This window comes from Mustela erminea, chromosome 5 (assembly GCF_009829155.1).
Source record: "Mustela erminea isolate mMusErm1 chromosome 5, mMusErm1.Pri, whole genome shotgun sequence".
Classification (NCBI taxonomy): domain Eukaryota; kingdom Metazoa; phylum Chordata; class Mammalia; order Carnivora; family Mustelidae; genus Mustela; species Mustela erminea.
The window spans coordinates 2,990,530-3,010,596 of NC_045618.1; the positions used below are offsets into that span (position 1 = coordinate 2,990,530).

General features: G+C 45.2%; 1 protein-coding gene across 3 annotated transcripts in view; it reads right to left on the bottom strand.

The window, feature by feature from the left end:
- Positions 1-20,067, bottom strand: part of ADAMTSL3 (ADAMTS like 3) — a 336,446-nt gene that overhangs the window by 66,118 nt on the left and 250,261 nt on the right. For all 3 annotated transcript variants that reach the window (XM_032341952.1, XM_032341950.1, XM_032341951.1), the window contains exons 18-20: positions 15,808-16,000; positions 15,549-15,728; positions 4,356-4,509 (exon numbers count right to left, since the gene is read on the bottom strand). In XM_032341952.1, coding sequence (XP_032197843.1) covers positions 4,356-4,509; positions 15,549-15,728; positions 15,808-16,000 — 527 coding nt within the window. The remainder of the gene's footprint in view (positions 1-4,355; positions 4,510-15,548; positions 15,729-15,807; positions 16,001-20,067) is intronic.

A 20,067-nucleotide genomic window follows, 5' to 3' on the forward strand; every position in this document is an offset into this window, starting at 1 on the left:
CTTCTTTTTTTTTTTTTTAAAGATTTTATTTTTATTTTTATTTTTTAAAGATTTTATTTTTATTTATTCGACAGACAGAGAGATCACAAGTAGGCAGAGAGACAGGCAGAGAGAGAGAGAGAGAGACAGAGGGAAGTAGGCTCCCTGCTGAGCAGAGAGCCTGATGCGGGACCCGATCCCAGGACCCTGAGACCATGACCCGAGCCGAAGGCAGTGGCTTAACCCACTGAACCACCCAGGCTCCCCTTAAAGATTTTATTTTAAATAAATAAGAGATCACAAGCAGGCAGAGAGGCAGGAAGAGAGAGAGGAGGAAACACTGAGAAGGGAGCCTGATGCGGGACTCAATCCCAGGACCCTGAGATCATGACCTGAGCTGAAGGCAGAGGCTTAACCCACCGAGCCACCCAGGTGCCCCTTGATCTCAGTACTTTGATAAAAAATAAGAATTCTTCACCAAATCTCAGGAAACCTAAAAGCCTAGAGCTATCATTTAAAAAACCTAAAATCAAACATTACTTCCGGTTACTTTTTTCTCTTCGGATCCCTAAATAGAAACCAAGACAGGGAGGGACACCTGAGCGGCAGAGTCGGGTGAGTGTCCTACTCTTGGGTTAGGATCAGGTCTGATCTCAGGGTCAGGAACCAAGCCCTGAGCACGGAGTCCGCCTGTGTTCCCCTTCCTCTCCCTCTGCCCCTCCCCACTGAGCGCACACTTGCTCTCTCTCTCAAATAAATCTTTAAAACAACAACAACAACAAAGAAACCAAGCCAGGCAGACTTCTAACAGCAATATGAGGACAATTCAAGTCTGACATATTTCAAAAGCATTTCTGTGGGTCTAAGTCATCGTGATAAGCACTTCCGGGGGCCTATGTGGAGAAGAGCCCAGGGCTACTGAGAACCCACCTCATACAAGCTCCCACCCTCAGGGGACACAAGACACAGCACAAGTTGCTCTATGATATTTTATCCTTTCTTAAAGCAAAATAGGAATTAAAAGGATGGCATTAAAGATAACCTATTTTTTGAGGCTTTTACACAGGCCTGGCATTGTTTCTAAGCATGTTGTAGGTATTATTTCTCAGGACATTCCTGTGAGGTAGATACAACCACGAATCCCATTTTACAGAGGAGAAAACTGAGGCTGGCAGAGATTAGGACTAGGGATTGGAACACTGGGATTGTCACTCAAGGGATTAGCTTAGCCACAATGATGTATTATCTTCCAGAGATTAATACAACTAAAAAGGTGACTGGGGAAGGTAGGGTTAGCAATGGTCTTTCAGAAATAAGAATGCCAGTCACTAGATACGGCGGCAGAAAGAATTCAAGCAAGAGGTCAACGCCTGCCGAGGGGCAAGGCAGGGCAGGGACGGGGGACGCAGACAGGGACAGAGCTGGACCAAGGACAGCTCAAGACATCTCTCCCACCCGCCCGCCACCCCTGCACGTCACAATGGTCAGAATAAAGACCAGCAAAACTCACTCCTCCGACGAGAATGGGTCTTACTCCAACCCGAGGCGCCCGTCAGAAGACTTATTTAGAAGTGGAGGCTTGAGAGGGACTCACGGTCGCAGCACAAGTGGGCTTGGTCTTTCTTGTGTTCAGACCCCCTGCAACAATGCAAGGACCAGGCCCACAATGAAGACCCCCCATGTCCAGCCTGGGGCTCACCCGGGACAGGCAGAAGTGAGGTGAAGAGGCGAGGAGAGTCAGAGGACATTATGCGACGCAGGCCTTGGCAGTCCCAGTGGAAGGAAAGTCACAAGCGGCCGCAGAGAAAGGGAATCGGAGCTCCTGCGGGGTAGAGAGCTACCACGGTGAATTTTTAGGGGATTCTTAGGAACTAGGGAAAAACACGCGATGCGCAGGTAAATCAGAAAGCAGGAACACGAAGGTTGGTGACATGATTTCCTTCAGTGAGTCCCAGTAGCTCAGGCTGGGGAACCCAAAGCCAAACAACCCGAACCTTTATCACCTGAAATGTGACCCCAGGGTTGAAGAGAGCAGGTGGTCACGGCAGGGCTGGAAGGAAAGGTAAGAGTGTCCACAGCGAGGCTCTCACCGCACACGCAGGAGCAGCATGGGGGTGGGGGGGGCGGCAGGAAGCCACTTCTGAGGGCCACGTCTGAGCAAGTGTGACCACGCCAGGGTGATGGGGCAGGGGTCAGGGAGGTCAATGACAGAAGGAGACAGGGATCAAGGTGTTGGAAAGGTCATGTTGGTTTCTGGCAAGGAAGAAGGGGCCTGGTGGTAGTGTGTGCTGGGAAAAGGCAGTTGGTGGCTGTCCATGTGTGATGCCCGAAGGTGTGCGAGGGCCAGTGTTAGCCCTGGGTGCATGACGGCGGTGGGGCACCGGTGCCAGACAGCGGGGGTCGGGAGGACGGGGGAACGCCGAGTGCATCGCTTGGCTCTGGGAGATGGTGGTGGGGGAAAGAGGATGCCACAGCACAGTGCAAAGGGAGAAGCCGCATTTCAGCACGCCAGGGCCGCTGCGCACAGGTGAGGGCGTGAGCCAGGCTACAGCGGGAACGGAGGCCCAGCTCGGGGTGATCTGGCAGGGCTGGGAGCAGGCGTTCCCCTCTCTGTTTCCATGACCCACATGTTTGGCAAGCTAGGGAATGGGGTGGGGAAAGAAGAAATATTACTGGCTTTTTTCTTGTTCCTTGGCCCTCCCTAAAGCTTATAATTCCGTTCTCTGCTGCATGCGGTAATGGTTTATCATTTAATCTGCACCATGCTGCATACCCTAACGACCACGACATACTTCCGCAGGCCGTTTGGTGGTTATCTTAGAGGAAGTTCCTGCACCTTTTAACATCACTCCCCTCGAAGGCAGTTTACAGCCTAACTGCACTGCTACACAGCCATCCGCAATTAATCGAAGTCAGACAGAGAAGCATTTTGAAGCATGACATGGTACCATGTGCCACAGGCTTTCTTGAATTCCGAGACACAAGGAAACTTGGAATCTCAAAGTTTTGGAATCTCAAGATTCTGGAAAAGTGTTCTCGAAGAATTCCCAAGGAGAAAAGTTGACATTGTCCATGAATCAGTATAAAGAGGTGGCTGAAGTGTGGACTCAAGAATCAGACAGACCCGTGGTCACACAGGTCATGGCGTGCAACTGGCACTGCGGATCTTTGGTCAAGTCTCGTACATTCTCTAGCCTTGGGGTTCTTGTCTCTAAATGGGGATAATGTGTGTCTCACGAAATGCTGGGGACTAAAGGACTTAATGCATGCAAGGAAACCACACAATAAATGCTACTCCTTTTTTTTTCAACTCATAACTGTTTGTTTGTTTTACTTTGTTTTATGAGTTTCTCCAGGAAAGTTGTTGGTATTTTTGGATTTTACATCTCAGGGTTTTTGTCTTAAGCAGCATTAACATAATAAATTTCTGACTTTTGTTTTCTTACCATAAGTTCAGGAGGGTACCTGAAGTACTTAATAGGTGAATTCACTTTAGAGGTAAATAAAGACTGTGAACAAGAAAGCGGGAGACAGACCAAGAAGCTGCGCAGTTCTAGTATGCGTTTCCTCTTGCCCCAAACCTCACCTCCCCCCACTACTCTGCTGCCTTATTCTCTCTCTCTTTTTTTTTTAAGATTTTATTTATTCATTTGAGAGACGAAGAGAGAGCGCATGAGCAGGGGAGAGGGAGAGGGAAGAAAAAACTCCCCGCAGAGCAGGGATCCCAATGCAGGTCCTTGACCCCAGGACCTGAGGATCATGACCTGAGCTAAAGGCAGATGCTTAACCAACTAAGCCACCCAGGTGGGCCTCTGCTGCCTTATTTTCATGCATTGCCACCCACCTTCCTACATGAAACACACATATATTTGTGCAAACATACATTTCTGTTAATGTACACTGAAAATACAGAGGAGTCCAACATGCATACTAGCTTTTAGATGTAATGAAATCATACTCTCAACTCTCTATACTAAGCTTGTTATTTAGAATTAATTGAAAAAGTGCCCGAACTACCATTAAAAAGAACACCAATTTATGTTTTCATCCTTGCTGGTTTTAGATTTTACACAAGAACAGATACCTGAATATTTTAAAATGCTCAGCTCTTCTCCTCTTACTGTAGATCCAAATGCATCACCGGCAAAGAAAACCGGAAAGCAGTCCGGCTTAACTTCTACAAGGAACACTCCCGAATTGTTAGTGGAAGAAATCACGGCCACGGGATGGGGAGAAGGAAGTACAAACGCAAGCTAGGAGGCCAAACAGATGCATTTGCGCAGGTTAGGAACGTGCTGCTTCACGGGAGGTAAAGCCATCGGGACGAGAGGAACAGAACGAGCGTATCCGCTGGAGAACAGCCTGGACATACTTACTAGTGCACGCAGGCATCTGGCAAGGTCTTACGAGAGGGGGCCCTGGAAGGTCTCGGCACATCATCTCACCGAGGGGAACGCGCCGGCCTTTGGCAGTCAGCCTCTGACACACCTGCTTTCTTCGCTGGGTTCCAACACCGCAACTGACGGAGCACTGCAAGGAGAATCGGCACCCGTCACGCGGGGCTTCCGCAGACCACGGGCAGCCAACAGCCAAGTCCCCGATGGCGCAGAGAGGGGTCGCACGTGTGGCTGTGCCCATTCGGAAGCCAGTCCTAGGCTTGAAACCCTCTTATTTCTTATTGATAACTTATGTCTTTATTTCGAGTATACAGGACACACAATGTGACATTAGCTTCAGGCGTACGACACCGTAATTGGCCAGGTCTATACAGTACCTGGTGCTCCCCGCGGCCACCGTCACCACCTGTCACCAACCAACGTCATTACAGTATTATTGACTGTATCCCTACCCTGTACTTTTCATCCCTTTTATTTTTTATTTTTAAAATAAAAATAATAATTATATTAGACCGAATTTAAATAGAAAACTAAAAATAAAAAATAAATTAAAAAAAAAAAAGACAACGGAGAGGCATTTTTTAATTTTTTATTTTTTTTATTTTTAACTTATCTTTTATAATACAGGGAGTTTCCTTTCTACCTCTCTGCCTCTCTCCCCTCCTTCCCCCTCTCTGAGACAGTAATTAATTTCCAGTAATTTACTGTCCTGGGGATTTTTTGGGCAGTGTAACTGATACCTAATTTTTTAGTTGTTTATTTATATAGTACAATGATTGCATTACAAAAGATACACACCCACAACCAAGACTTCAAGAAACAGAAAATTATTAAAGGAAAGTTTTAAAAATCACTCGAACTACATAAAATAACACTAATATCTGATCTTCCAAGTGTGCCTAAGGTTGGCATTTGATAATCATTTTTGTACATGCAGTTCTCATTTAAAAATGTAATGCAGTTTTATTAGGTATATCAGAAAAAAGGGAACTGAAGTAGAATTAAAGGAGTTGTTGTATAGCTGAGGTTTGGTTTTTTTTTTTTCCGCCCTAACAATTAATTCCCTAAAGAACCCTGTAAAGTTAATGAAGAAACCAACAGCAGATTTAGATGGTTGTTTTTAATGACCTGTTTTGACTTAGGGGAGTAGCTACTGGCCCCCTGCTAAGAGGGACACAGACATAAGACCATTCAGTCCCCCACCCCTCGGCCAAACCTCCAGTTAGCCTCCGAGATACCATTTAGGTGAGGTCAGGGTTTCTGATATTTGCGGTCTTTGTGGCGTGGGCTTATGGACACATATTTTCTTTTCTTTTCTTTCTTTTTTCTTTTTCTTTTTTTTTTTAAGATTTGATGTATTTATTTGACGGAGAAGAGAGACGGAGGTTGGGGGGCAACACAACCAGGGGGAGTGGGAGGGGTAGAAGCAGGCTTCCCCTGAGCAGGAAGCCTGATGTGGAGCTCGATCCCAGAACCCTGAGATCATGACCGGAGCCGAAGGAAGATGCTTAAGGACTGAGCCACCCAGGCGCCCCGATGGACACATATTTTCTGACTGCCTCTCCGTTGTCTTTTTTTTTTTTTAATTTATTTTTTATTTTTAGTTTTCTATTTAAATTCGGTCTAAATAACATATAATGCATTATTATTTTCAGAGGTAGAGCTCAGTGATTCATCAGTTGCGTATAACACTAGCGCTCATTCCATCGCGCGCCCCCCTCGACGCCCGTCACCCAGTGACCCCATTCTTCCACCCATCCACCCTCACCTCAGTTTGTTTCCTAGATTAAGAGTCTCCCTCTCTGATTCCGTTTTATTTTTTCCTCCCTCCCCCTATGATCCTGTTTTGTTTCTTAAATTCCACATGAGTGAGATCATATAATTGTCTTTCTCTGATTGACTTATTTCACTTAGCACAATACCCTCTAGTTCCATCCATGCCTACGTAAATGGTAAGTATCCTTTCTGATGGCTGAGCAATATTCCATTGTATATATACACCATTTCTTCTTTATCCATTCATCTGTCCATGGACAGGTGGGCTCTTTCCATAGCTTGGCTATTGTGGACATTGCTGCTGTGAACCTGAGTACAGGCGTCCATTCAGATCACAATATTTGTATCCTTTGGGTGAATACTCAGTAGTGCAATTGTTGGATTGTAGGGTAGCTCTATTTTTAATTTTCTGAGGTGCCGCCACATGGTTTTCCACAGTGGCTGCACCAGCTTGCATACCCACCAGCAGTGTAAGAATGTTCCCCTTTCTCCTCATCCTCACCAGCATCTGTTGTTTCTCGTGTTGTTGATTTTAGCCATTCTGACTGGTGTGACCTGACATCTCTTTGTGGTTTTGAGCTGTATTTCCCTGATGACTTTCTACATGAAGAACACCAAGAAGAGCAGATACTTGGGTCAGACTTTCCTTCCCTTTGAACCATGCAGCCCCTGTTCCACTGTGTTCGTGCCCTGAATGCTACTGTGGGGGTATGCATGGCCAGACAGGGAGTGTCTGTTGTGTATCTGTTTGCCCTTTCTGCTCAGAGGCCGGTAGGCTCTTTCTTTATGCATGAAGCTCTGCACCATAGGCAGCCTACGTCACCCTGGGTCATAGTTTCTTGGCACGGGGTATGCCGTTGTGACATACAGACCAAAGCTTCTATCAAAGAAAGTTTTTATTATTATTTGTCGTTAATAAATTCCACTTTACTATCTCTGAATATTTTTCTCTTATTTTCTGTGCCATTTGTTCTGTTCTTTTCACATTTCACACCAATGCCCTCGGGTTGATCTCCTGTCTTCCACACCCACCGCGGTAGGTATGGCATTCCGGCCTCTACACGTCTCGTCTTCTGTCATTTTCTTTAATTTTGCTGTTGTTTGTAATTTGTGGTGTTTTTGTTTTTGTTTTTTTTTTTTTTCGCCCCCCACTGTTCCAGCTGTCTTCTCCTTTTGCTGACTTACAATCTCTTTTTGAGCTCAAGCCTCATTTTAGAGCAACTTTCCCACCAGACACCGGGTCCATACTTCCCTCGGGAACACAGAGCTGATTTGTTGGAACCGTTCCCTTGGTAATAGCTCTGTGGTGTGACCGCCATTCCTGTGACTCCTGCGTGCTATTCCTTTCCCTGCAACCCGACTTCCTCTTTTTCCTTCTCGGCGCCCCCGCTTGCCTGGTGTGCTGCATAGGTTTTAGGCATACTGGAGCTCGAAGCACAGCTGTGTGCAAACAACGTGGGCAGGGGATGAGCCAGGGCCACTTACATTAACTGTGTGCATCACCCTGGTTGGTAACACACTTTCATTTCTGTTGTCCGCACGTCTGTTCAGCTCTTGGCATTTGCATGGCCACTGTGACTCAGAGAAGAGCCTGTTCCGCAACTGGCTCACTGCGGACTAACGCGGCAACTGCTGACTCTCCTTCCCCCCACGTCAGCCCTGGAAGCCTTCCTTGGCTAGGAGGCCCGCGAATGCCATGTCTCCTTCAGTGTCCCCTGCCCCACGGCTCCGCAGGGGTGTTCTCTGGGCAGCTCGTGGTCTAGCTTTTGTCTGCCCTCTGTAATCAGAGGGCCCTTAACGGGCCTTGGAGAGCTACCCAGCACTCAGCCCCCGAGGGATCCTTGCCAGCTCCCAGCCTTCCCTCTCATTTTGGCCCAGATCTGGCGGTCTTTGGCAGGTGTGTTCCCTGATTTATAGCTTGGGATTTTGGCCATTTCATTGTTCACTGAAGACAGAGTGTTCCCTCGCTTCCATGCTCCTTGTGGGTTTTTTGTTGGGTTTCAAAGGAGGGGAATGGAATTTTTTTTTTTAATCCTTTATTGTCATCTTTAACAGAAAGCCCTAAACTATTCATATTTTTCAGCACAGAGAAAAGCTTTTTGTAAGCTTTTGAACAAGTAGCTTAAAATTACCATTTACCGAATTATGATTTGTTTGTTTAACCAAATCCAATCATCCTCTAGGGGTTTCCCATGTAATAAAAATTAATGTCAATTTCCTTTTTCTTTTTAAAGATGTATTAATTTATGTATTATAAGGAAAGCACAAGGGGAGGCCCAGGGAGAGAGAGAGAATCTCAGATTCCCCACTGAACGCAGAGCCCAACATGGGACTCTATGCCAGTACCTGGAGATCATGACCTGAGTCGAAATCAAGAGTCAGCCACCCAATCGACTGAGCCACCCAGGCACCTCAAAAGTTAACACCAACTTTTAAATTTTGCTTCATATAACAGTGACTTACATAATTTCCAGTCTTCACTCATAAGCCATTTCTAATGAAAATATATGATATTTTTTCTCTCCATGATGAATGGGAGCATCATCTGTAAACCCCTTCTCTGGATGGAGGGCTTACCTGACCTGTGTCACCTACGTTCAAAGTCAGGGTGCCACTACAGAATGTTCCCATCTCAGAAAGAAAGGAAGTGACCAAATCAGTGCCATTAATTACAATTCACAAAGCAGCAACCTTATCCAAAGCTTCTACTATTTATTCTACAGAAATCTGATAGATTCCGTTGGAAAGAGCTCAGAGGAACAAGATACCCTGAGTTTTTGCAACTTTGCAAGTTTGTCTGTGATACACTTGAAGGTCACCTTGGCACCTCTAACATCCCTGGCTCACATTTTCCTTCTTGTAGTACATTAATATGTTGCTCCGCTGCTATCTAGTATGAAGTGGTCTTGTCGAGAAGTCTGATGCTAATGTGATTTTCTTGTCCTAGTAAGTGATGTGTCTTTTTCCCTGGATACACAAACACGTTTTCCCTTATCTTTAAAATATGGTACTTTAGCAGAAGCTGTCTTGATAGTGATCATGGGGGGGTCCGTTTTTCTGGGGCTGTAATGTGCCCTTTTGATATTGTGATTTGTGTTATATGGCGATTTTATTTATAGCTCTGTGCTATTGTTTCATTTTCTTTCCTTGGGACTCTAATAATACACTTTGGATTTTTTTCTCTTTCATATCTGTTATTTTTACTTGCATTCTTTCTATTTTCCTTTGCTTATTTTCAATTCCTTCTTGTCTTTCATTTCTCTTATTACACTTCTTTCTAGTTTATTCTCCCCTTGTGAAGTTCTCCCGTGAGTTGTCTGGTTGTCTCCTGAACCACGTCAGCTCCTTCTCCTCACATCCCCATTATCTATTCAACTCATTTTGGGGCTTTTCTGTTGCTGATTTGTTCCTATGTATTTCTTAATTCCTTTCAGCTCATTTCAGAAGAGCAAGTTACATTTTCATCTGCCAAATTTTCAAGACATTGCTCTGCTCCTAATACTTTCATCTCACACTATCTTTGCACGGGGTCTGTTGATGCTCCTATTTAAATAATTTTTTTCCCTGAACTTTTAGGAGAGAGTAAGGAGGTGGCAGTGTTTCAAGGTCACTGCATTCACTGTTCCTTATTCTGGTGTTGAGGAGAAGTCGTCAACAGTTTGGCCACAATTCCAAGATGTGTATCTTCTAGAGCCTTCTGCTCCCAGGGGTCCGAGCATCCCTTCCCCTCCCCCTCTGTGTCCTCTCAGCTTGGGTTACAGTTGTGGTGGGTTTGCCAGATGTTTCTTCAGCCCTTAGGGAGATGCATTCCCCTCATGCTCTCCAGGCTTCTTAAGGCTCCAGTGGGTCTGCATGATCTTCCTCATACTCAACCACAGCCTGGGACCCGGCGTCCTCTCTCAGGGTCACTGATGGGTCTCATACCCCGAGGTGGCAATGCAGCATTGACTTCTGTGTTCCCTGGCTCTTGGCCTGCTCTCCGACCTTCTTTCCGTTGGCCCGGCTGCAAAACTTCCAGCTTCTGCCCGGTTCCCCCTACGAGGCATGGCTTGGCCTCACCCACACCTATCACTCATGTTAAAGTGGCTGTCTGTGTTTTTCCTTTCCTGTGGTGACCCCGATTGCTCCTGGTTTTGTGTGTGTGTGTGTGTGTAATTGCACTACAGTTGACATACAATACTACATGCACGTCAGTGTGCAACAGAGTAATCAGACAACTACATGCGTCACCAAATGCTCACGGAGACACGTGGAGTCACCTGCCACCACACAAAGTCCTTATGATGTCCTTGACCCTATTCCCTGTGCTGGGCCTTTCATCCCTGGGACTCATTTCCTTTATAACTGGAAGTTTGTCGCTCCTCATCCCCATCAGAGTGAAGGATCTGGGGATGGATATTCCCCAAGCACCCTGCTGTCCTGATTTCGCTTCACTGGAAGCCTCCTACTTTCAAAGGACTTTCCGGTGACAACAGACGCTCCTCTATCCCAGTATTCTCTTTCCCGTGGCTTCAGCTACTGCTTAAATGCTGACGCTTCCCAAAACTAACTTCAGTGCGGATGTCTCCTGAGCTCCAGTTCCTCACGGATGCCTTCATAGGCTTCAAACCACACACACTTCAAAACAGACTCATTTTTTCTCCCTTTCAAATGAGTGCACCCCCCCATGTGCTTTTCCTTCCCTTTGAAAATGATGCCAGCTCTATGCACCGACCAATGCCTCTTTTTTGCTCCTTTCTTATGAGTTCAGCCACCAAATCTGCCCACCACGTCTGCTAACCCTTTCCCACCACTATCTACTATTCTCTACTCAACTGCTTCCTTATTCTTGGTTTTTTCCCAACCTCCTCTAAAAAGCCCTCACAGGCTCTGGTTCCTTCTCCCACCTCCCCCAGCAATGTGCTGTTCACACCACAGCCAGGACTGTGTGCCTAAAAATGCTAACATCTCACCTCCCTATTCAGAAACCTTCCTCGGTGTCCTCAACCACTACAGGGACAAGGACAAACACCCACGGTCCTTCCCCGTCTGCCTGAGATCTCGCCTCTCCATCTCATCTTCCCTTTCTCTACTGCATCCTCATCTCCAGACTGACAAGCTCGCCACCGGAGGCTCGTGTGCGCTCTTGTCACTGCCTAGACACCCTTGGTCTCATTTCCACCCAGCCCACGCTCAACCTCGAAGACCAACTCTATGGCTTCATCTTCTGCAGCACTTCCCTGGGACCCACACGGACACAGAGGTCTCCCCTCGACTTCCATGCAGTGCTATAGACGGGAGCCCTTTATTGGGCTTGTTACATAGTTTTCTGTGTCTGCCCCCTTAAACTGTGAGCTCACTTTAGATCAAACTCTTGGCTGACTCAGGTCCCGAGGGCCCGGGGGTCGTCTACACAGCAGTGTGCAGGCAGTGTGTGCTGGTGAGTTGACTGAGCACATGGGGCAGTGGCAGCATGCATGTTCGGTTGAGAAGGTTTTAGATGTGTCTTTATTTCGGTCAACACGTATTTACTGAGCACCAAGTGGGACACACAGACACAGAGATGTCCTTTCTCTCTGGCTGCTATGATCTAGGCAAGAAAATAAGGCATATCTGTGTGTGTCTGTGTGTGTGTGTGTCTTCGTGTGTGTATGCGTGTGTCTTTGTGTGTGTGTCTGTGAATGTATGTGTGTGTCTGTGTGTGTATGTATGTTTGTGTGTCTTTGTGTGTGTGTGTCTGTGTATGTGTGTGTCTCTGTGTGTGTATGTGTGTGTCTTCGAGTGTGCGTGTGTGTCTGTGTATGTATGCATGTGTCTTTGGTGTGTATGTGTGTCTGTGTGTATGTGTGTGTGTCTCTGTGTGTATGTATGTGTGTGTGAGACTGTGTTTTCGTGTGTGTGTGTGTGTGTGTATGTGTGTGTCTCTGTGTGTCCGTGTGTGTGTGTGTATTATTTAAAATAAGTAGAAACAGAGAAGCGTGTAGGCTGGGTATATTTCAGGTAGGTCAAAATGTAAGAGTAAACTGTTATCTGGGGTCTAAAAAGACATTATTGGGCGCCTGGGTGGCTCAGTGGGTTAAGCCGCTGCCTTCGGCTCAGGTCATGATCTCAGGGTCCTGGGATCGAGTCCCGCATCGGGCTCTCTGCTCGGCAGGGAGCCTGCTTCCCTCTCTCTCTCTCTCTCTGCCTGCCTCTCCATCTACTTGTGATTTCTCTCTGTCAAATAAATAAATAAAATCTTTAAAAAGACATTATTATTCAAGTAGAAGAGTGGTTACCTACAAGATTATTAATATTAAGAAACTCAAAATTAATACTACAAAATAAAAAAATAAAAGGAAGATGTTAGGATAAACCTGCAGAGCCAATTATGCTTTTCTTCACAGAAGGAGCCCTGATGCACTTGGGTCCATCAACCCGGATCGAGACGGCACTAAGCCGTGCAGGGTAAGACGGACAGACTGGAGTCTCAGCGAGGGCTCAGAGGGGCCACATGTTTCCTCCCTCTACCGACTGCCAGTTATGGAGATGAAGATAAAACATACCTTGGAGGAGCCCAACCAAGGTTCTTAGACTTTGTGAAGAGGAGTCCAGACCCTGGAACTTCTTGAGATCATCTCCATCATAAGTGACCATTGGTGAGCTGGAACTGTCTTACCAATAGGAGCGTGTGTGTGTGTGTGTGTGTGTGTGTGTGTGTGTGTGTGTGTGTGCATGCGTGTGTGTGACCCAAGCTCTTGGGGAAGCAGCACTAACTGTAACATTTGCCTATGTCTGTGCTGTCAATGTTCCCATCACGGCTATTTTCAAGCTATCAACCTGATGTCCTTGAGCACGAGGTGGGAGACTACAGTCGGTTCTTACAAGCCGGTACGGATGGGCTCCGGCCCCCTCTCATTCTCGTGAGTCATAATCAGTAAGCCTACTGGAAATTAGAATGCCATATTTATAAAGCCACGTGTCCGGGACACAGCTTGAGCTGTTCTTCGTAAAAGTTTCTCATGAAAGAGATCTTCTCCTTTTTACTTAGCATGTGGATAAATTTCAAACACCGAAGAGTTAGCAGGTGTCAGAAACTGAACACAGGAGCTGAAGCAGTCAGAGACGACCACAAGCGTTGGAGAGGTGATGGCGTACGGACAGAGACAGGGAGTGAGGTGGGGAGCCAGCTGGGAACGAAGAGGCTGTCTCTTGGCTTTCCCAGCTGGGAGACAGCCGCTGTTTGGAGAGCTGGGGCACTGTACTGGACAGAAGGTTAGAGACTGCTGGTGGAGATAGAGAATTACCTAGAGAAGTCAGAGAAGAGGTCAGGACACAGAATCAGCTGTGGAGGAGAACAGTGCAGTCTATGCATCAAATATCTATCTGGTCAAATACTGAGCTTTTTGGAGATCTGCAGGAAGACAGACCAGTCGACAAGATGTAGTTAAGTAAACAGGAAAAATAAAAAACACCAAGAAACTTCATGAAGGAGGGTGATGAAGGTAGAAAAAATGGTCAAAACCTCCATCACAGCACAGAGAGTAAAGGAGAAGGAACGATTTTACTGGATTTCCGTCAAGGAATGGGGCCCCAGAACAGGTTACAAGGGGTCCGTGCCTCCCAGAAGTCCACCGTTGGGGAAGACCGGCCCGTAGAGGAGTCAGGGCTCCTTTCTTAGAACTTGAAATGCAGTGTTAAGAATCGAAGGCTTCTTCTTGCCCAAAACCGAGTACAGATCTAAAACCCAAGGAGCCCACGCACGAACAAAGCCCACACATGCCATGAATAGACCTAGTGTCGGCAAAGGGGGCGCTCCCAGCTGCAGGCGGAGAGGTCTGGCTCGCTGAAAAATGGGAATTCTGGCGTGGCTCCTCAGCCTCTCTCTGTCCAGGGTTAGTGGCCAGTTCCAGCATCCAGAGGCCTCCTCCAGCCCCGCGAGACGGACGGCCGCCCCCGAGCGAGCCAGCCCATGGCAGGAGGACGCGTCTGGCAGAAACCTCTGGAGACGGTGGTGGTTTGGCATCGGAGCCTCTGCCAAAACAAAGCAAGTCTGCAAGGACAGGACATTTCAACGAGCAGGAGAAAAGCTGAAACCCAGCGTGTGCCTGACGGGGCCTGAGTCTGGATATTGGCTTTTGCTTTCCAAGGCTGAGGCTGGCTGGGCCTCCCTGAGCGTGTGTGTGGGCACCCACCCTGCTTCCCAGACGGGGCATTTCTAGAGATGCAGCTCTGGCTGGGATGGGGGACGACGTCTTGACTGTGCTCAGGCTGATCTCTGGGGGTGACTGCGAAGTCACTTGTGCCCTGCTTAGTGGTTGCCTGGGAAACCGACAGTCTGAGGTCCGACCCAGCTCTCGTGGGTAACCTTCTCTGCTCTTATGTCGCCTCTCGCTTCTCCTTGCAAAAGACTTCTTCTTCTTCTTTCTTTCTTTTTTTTTTTTAAAGATGTATTTATTTTTTTATTCATTTTAGGGAGAGAAAGAGAACACGAGTAGAAGGGGCAGAGAGAGAAAGAGAATCGCACGCAGACTCCCCACTGAGCACTCCGTGCTCGATCTTAGGACCCTGAGATCTTGACCTGAGCCAGAACTGAGGGTCAGATGCTTAACCGAGTGAGCCACCCAGACACCCCAGCCCTGCAAAAATGCTCCTAATGAATGATCTGCTTGTCCTTGTTAGCAGACTTGAGCTTTTCTAAAAATCATCCCTTCCACAGCACTTTTTGCATTTCCCTGACTTTGCAAAGACTCTTGGGGAAGAATATTTACCTGTTCGGAGCCTGCCAGAGCTCCAGGACCTGTCCGCAATCTCACGGCCACTGGCTGACTCTCTACGCCAGACAGGAAAACCATACACACATTCAGGAAGTAGCTCCCCAATGAAACACAATAAAAATTATGGGTCATTATAAAGTTAAAGGTGGGAAATGCTGCGTGGTTTTAGGAGATGAAAGATTTCGCAGAAGAGGGATGCTCAGACCTGGATCTGGGATTTAAGAGCAAGGACACGCGCAAAGACACAAAGGCAAGCATGGGCGGACACCCTACTTTGATGACACATAGTCAGCAACTGCACATTCCCTGTTCCCAGAAAGAGTGGGCAGGGCGTGGACTCACCACCCGTCTGCACGCGAAAAGGCCAGTGAGAAGACACGGACCTGACGTCTACTTCCGGCGCCCTTGCAGGGCTGTAGCATGACATGAGAATAAGAGGGTCTGACCGTGCCCAGCACTGAACGCAGGGCTCAGGAAGTTCAGCGATGCCGGCAACTGCCCTTTCCTATTTGTTGAGATGATTCCCGATGTCAGCTAGCCCCTCCTCCCCCACTGCCAGGTCACGTACCCCAACCACATGCTTCCGGATCATCTTGGGGGAGTCTGAAGCAAAGATGGGGCAAAAAAGAGGAGGGGCCGTGAGGTGGGGAATGGCCCTTACCTTCGACCAGTCTCCCACGGTGATCTGGGGAGGGCAGTCTGCTCTGGCACAGGACTTGTGGGAAGAAGCCTTGGGTCCTTGGCACAACTCATCGGAGAGATTCAAAAAGCTGCCATCGGTTAACAGCTGCCGGCAGGTGACTCTTCGATTTTGAGTTCCCCCGCCGCATGTCCTGGAGCACTGAGAAGGCAGAAGAGGGGGTCAGGGCTCAACGGTCACAGCGGCGGTGGGGGAGGGGGGCCCCAGGCCACCATATTACCTGTTGCCACTCTTCAATGTGCCAGCTAGGCGGGCAGTCAAACTGGTTGCACGCTTGGAGGGCATGCGGCTTCTCGTCTCCACATTCCGCGGCGGGGGCCGGGGACTCCCCAGGGTGCAGGCAGTCCACCTCTCGGGTCTGGATTCCCACACCGCAGGGGGCCGAGCAGGGGCCCCAAGAGCCCGTGTGCCACCTGCACCAAAACACAACAGGGCAAGCTGAAGCGTCCCGTGAGACCACATGCAGCGGGCAGAGGGTACACAGTTTCCAGTTCTCGGGACATCCATGCACAGACCCGAGGGCTATGGCCGCCTCACCGCTAGACGCAAGGAAAACACAGAAACCTAACGCTGAGAGGCCAGAAGGGTCGGGAAAGTGCTCAAAGGTCGACGCATCTGGGAAAGCCCAGAGTACGAGAGAAGCAGAGTTCTGCCCATTCTAGAGTTCCACCATCCATCCATAGTAAAAGCTTGGGTTTGGTTTGAAGTAGAGCCCCACGACAAGGATGATTTATATGGGTGTCGAAAGAAAATTTAAATGCTTAAAAGCACACTTCAGGAAATTTTCAGGGCGCCTGGATTCATTATTTGGAATATCCCTAAGAAAATTCTTCTCTGTTAGGATTGGATTTACAACACGTATATATAATGTGATTCCTTTCCAATAAGATCTTGGAAAAATCAGGTTTTCTCATGAAACATCTGCAAAAATGAAAAACCAGAGTAGCTGTTTGATATATATTTCCAAATTGCATTCAAGGAAGAATCTCTCAATTCATACTCCCAGTAGAAGCATGTGAGAGTGCCTGGCTTCCTACCCGTATACCAGTACCGGACCATATCTCTGCCCCTCTGATGAGTGGAAAGTTGTACATTATAGTTAACTTAATGTATGGGTATATAATTACTAGTAAATATGGATTTTTAACTAGTTACTGTAGAGCTAGCTCACGAGGAAACAATTTTAAAATGCTTAAAATCGACATAAAAGGATATTTGCTCCAAGAGTTTATAATAGCAAAAAAAAAAAAAATTAAATTTTACAAACTGGAAGGAAATAATCAAAGTGTTTTGCAATAAGGGGTAAAATAAATAACCGTATACTCATAGGGCATAACGCTAACAACCATTAAGAAACAAAGTAGAAGTATAGTTATTGACATAGAAACAAATTTGACATTTTTTATTAGAAAACAGATAAAAATACCATATAATATTGTTTTATGTATTTATAAATGCAGAAAAAAGTCTGCATAATTATACATCCAGATGTTAACAGTGATGATCTCTAAGTGACAGGATTTTTATTTTCTTCATTCTTACCAGTATTTCCCCTGATTTTTCTTAAAATAAACATTTATTAGAAAAAGTTAGTTCTTTGAAAAAATAGTGCTAATCTAAAGGTGACTTTCAGATTTTTTGATTTTTAATTTTCCATAATAAGCATATTTTACTTGTGTAAATAAGAGGAAAAATTTAAAAATGAAAAATATTCGAGACAAATACAAGGGACAAAAATTTTAAAATTTTCACTTATGAGGACAAAAGTTCACAATGAATATAAAATAATCATTCAAGTATGGAGACTGAATAAAAAGCATGAATACATATGAAGTACAGCTCCTACATACAAGAAAAATGAAAGGATAAGAAATAAAAATTTTTAAAGGCTATAAAATACTTCTCTACGCCCCTGACATATTAAGAAGGTAAAGCTTAATAAGAATATAAAAACTGGGGCACCTGGGTGGCTCAGTCTGTTAAGCAGCTGACTCTTGATTTTGGTTCAGGTCATGATCTCAGGGTCATGGAATGAAGCCCCACATCAGGCTCCACAGTCAGTGGGGATTCTCTCTCTTCCTCTCCCTCTGTCTCTCCTGGCTCCTGTGTTTTCTCTCTCTCTCTCTCAAATACATACTTTAAAAAAAAAAAAAAGAATATAGAAAACTAACACACTTGAAAACCTTGATTAAAGCAAATAACTTTTTAGGAAATTATAAAAAGATCTTATTCCAGAAAGAAACTAGATCCTGGGGCACCTGGGTGGCTCAGTGGGTTAATCTTCTGCCTTCAGCCCAGGTCAAGGTTTCAGGGTCCTGGGATCGAGTCCTGCATCGGGCTCTCTGCTCAGTGGGGAGCCTGCTTCCCCCTCTCTCTCTCTGCCTGCCTCTCCGCCTACCTGTGATCTCACTCTCTGTCAAATAAATAAATAAAATCTTTAAAAAGAGAGAGAGACTAGATCCTATGAACTTTGTGGTTAAGTTCCCACAAATTTGCAAGAAACAGGTGAATTCCCATGTCATTTTAAAAAGTTCCAAAGTGAAAAAGAAGAAAGAATTTTAATGCATCATGAAACTAGGAAAAACCTTGAACTCAAAACTGACAAATATATATAAACATTGTTTTACATGTAATGGTATAGTTTAAATCTTAAATAAGAGTGAAGTATAAATCCTAAGTAAAACAGAAGCAAGTTAATCAAGGGATTAAAAGACTACCCAGTATGTGCTATGAACTGAACGGCTGAATCCCTCCCCAAATTATTATACTGAAGCCCTCATCTCCAGCATGCTGGTATTTGGGACTTTAGGAGGTAATTAGGGTTAGATGAGGTCATGAAGCTCGGGTCCTGGTGAGAAGGTTAGTGCCTTTATCAGAATAGAAACCAGAGCGCTTCCTCTCTCTTCCTGCCAGTAGGAGGACAGAGAGAAAATGCCGCTGTCTGCAAGCCAAGAAGAGAGCTCTCCTCAGAAACTGTGCCCAGCCAGCACCTTGATCTTGGACTTTTCAGCCTTCTCAGTGAGAAAATAAATTTTGTTGTTTAATCTACCCAATCTACAATATATCGCTATTACAACTTGAGCTGATTAATATGATATGTTTTCTGACCACCATGGAAGTATATTAGACAATCCCCAAATATTTAGAAGTTACACAATAATCATCTAAATTACTCATGGGCCAAAGGAGAAACCACAATGGAAATAAATAGCTTTTTAAAAATGCAGGTTAATAAAAATATGAAGTGCTAAAATCTGTGGAATGCAGCTAAAGCCATGATTTCAAGAAAATCAATAGCCTTAAATGGACATCGTAAAAAGAAATGCTGAAAATCATAATCTAGATATCCATTTCAAGAAGTTAAAAAAATACAGTAAATTAAACAAAACAAGCAGAAAAGAACAAAATATATGAGACTAGATATGAATGAGCCAGAAAATAAAATAGAAGTTGCCTCTTCAAAAGACTCATAACATTGATAAATTCATGGTGATTTATGAAGAACAAAAAAGGTGAGCCATAAATTACCAGCATCAAGACTTAAAGAGAGAATCTCAGAGGCATTAAAAATAAAGAGTGCACATGTGTAATGAAAATCACTGTATGTCAATAAATTTAAAATTTTGCATAGACTGAAAATATTCCTACAACAACCAAATAATCAAAACTAACTCATAAATATAGAGAACTCTGACTAGTCTCTATAGCTATTAAATTAAATTTGTAATTTAAAATATTTTAAAAATAGGGGCGCCTGGGTGGCTCAGTGGTTTAGTTAAAGTCTCTGCCTTCAGCTCAGGTCATGATCCCAGTGTCCTGGGATCGAGCCCTGTATCGGGCTCTCTGCCTATTTGTGATCTCTGTCAAATAAATAAATAAAATCTTTTTTAAAAATTTACAAAATATTTAAAAAATAAACTCAAATGTCAGATACCTTCCTTGGTGAATTATTTAAGGCATAAATAATTCCAACCTTACATAAACTCTCTAGAAAATGTAAAAAGAGGGAAAACTTTCCCCAACTCATTTAGGTCAATGTCACTCATAAACACAGAGTAAAAATCCTAAACAAAATATTAACAATGAAGTGATGTATACAAAGAATATTATTACATCATGACCAACTTGGGTTTTTTCCAGGAAGGCAAAGTTGTTTCGACCCTGGAAAATCAGTCAGTGTTTATGATAGCAACAAAATGTTAGAGAGAAATCATGCTATCATTTCAACAGAGGCAGAAAAACATTGGATAAATTTCAACAGCTATCATGATCCAGAACTTTCTTAATCTGAATAAATGCCCCCCAAAAAGTAAATGGTGGTAGTAGGTGGGCCAGAGACTAGAGCAAGATATTTCATTCCTCTCTGTTTCAAAAAAAAAAAAAGAAAGAAAGAGAGAAAAAAGAAAAAAACAGCAATGACACTGAAAGAAAGACATAAGAATAAAGCTATTGTCCCATATGAAACAAACATCTCAGTAAA